At 46.8% G+C, this 1067-nt stretch overlaps 1 protein-coding gene across 1 annotated transcript in view; it reads right to left on the bottom strand.

Moving 5' to 3' along the window:
* Window positions 1-1067, bottom strand: part of TBC1D8 (TBC1 domain family member 8) — a 106304-nt gene that overhangs the window by 103912 nt on the left and 1325 nt on the right. The window contains exon 2 of the mRNA XM_004704337.2: window positions 783-867. Coding sequence (XP_004704394.2) covers window positions 783-867 — 85 coding nt within the window. The remainder of the gene's footprint in view (window positions 1-782; window positions 868-1067) is intronic.

The following is a 1067-nucleotide window of genomic DNA, read 5'->3' as shown; positions in this document are numbered from 1 at the left end:
GGAAGGTTCAAAAGAACCTGTAGTTTGTCCAAAGTAGGGAAGTTATATGCTGCTCTAGAACCACCAAGTCTTGGGTTCAAGTGCTGACTCTCTTTTAAATGAGGTTCTAATCTCAGAAACTCACCACAGGAGCATTTTTCTCTCGTGGGATAGTGGTTATTCATTGGGCTATGATCTACAAGGTCAGCAGTTCAAAACCACCAGCCGCTCTGTGGGCGACAGAGAAGGCTTTTTACTCATAGGTAAATCACTACAGTTCCGTAAACCCACATGGAAACTTCTACCCTGTCCTATAGGGTCTCACTGAGTCAAAATTGACTTGCCTGCAACTGGATAGTATGCATTTACCCCTAACCTTGGATAGCATGCATTTACCTCTACCAGCCTCAGCTTCCTCATTTGCTCAATGAGTCTGTGCAGAAGATTACAACAGAAATATATGCAAAGCACCTGGCCCACTCACAGCTCAACTTGAGCAGCTAGATAAACAGGCTCTTGCGCACACACACACACACACACACACACACACAACGTGCGCAACAAAGAATTCCCTCAAGAGACAAGGCCATCCATCTCACCCACTCAACTGATTTTTCATAACATATGGTAGATTTCATAATCCAACTGTCCTAAGAGCTAAAGTCGAAGTTGGAGTGGGGCTAGGAAGGTCTGAGCTCCAGCTGTGCTTGCTCTGAGGAGCTGTGTTTCACTTCTCTCCTACTTTGACCTTGAACATAACAGAAGTGGAACACCTTCGTGGCCCCCACTTCTATATCCATTACCTTGATCGCCATCCACACAATTATCCAGAGGCTGGTCACTGACTGGACACCGTCTTAGTCTCCTGGTGCTGCTGTGGCAGGAAGCCTACAAGCAGGTGGCTTTAGAGAATAGGCTCTCAGACATGGGACTCGGGAGAGATGCTCTGTAATTAGAAGGTCAGCTCTGGAGGCCAGGTGGTGAGGCTCCTGACCTTTCTTCCTCCTCATGGCCTAAAGAACAGTCCTTCTTGGGCCTGGATCAGCTTCTTTCTAACCTATCTTAAGATGAGCTATTGTTACTTCACC

The sequence above is a fragment of the Echinops telfairi genome, unplaced genomic scaffold (genome assembly GCF_000313985.2).
Source record: "Echinops telfairi isolate 266 unplaced genomic scaffold, ASM31398v2 ScPeMD7_7467;HRSCAF=8505_1, whole genome shotgun sequence".
Lineage (NCBI taxonomy): Eukaryota > Metazoa > Chordata > Mammalia > Afrosoricida > Tenrecidae > Echinops > Echinops telfairi.
This window is presented reverse-complemented; position numbering and strand designations above follow the sequence as displayed.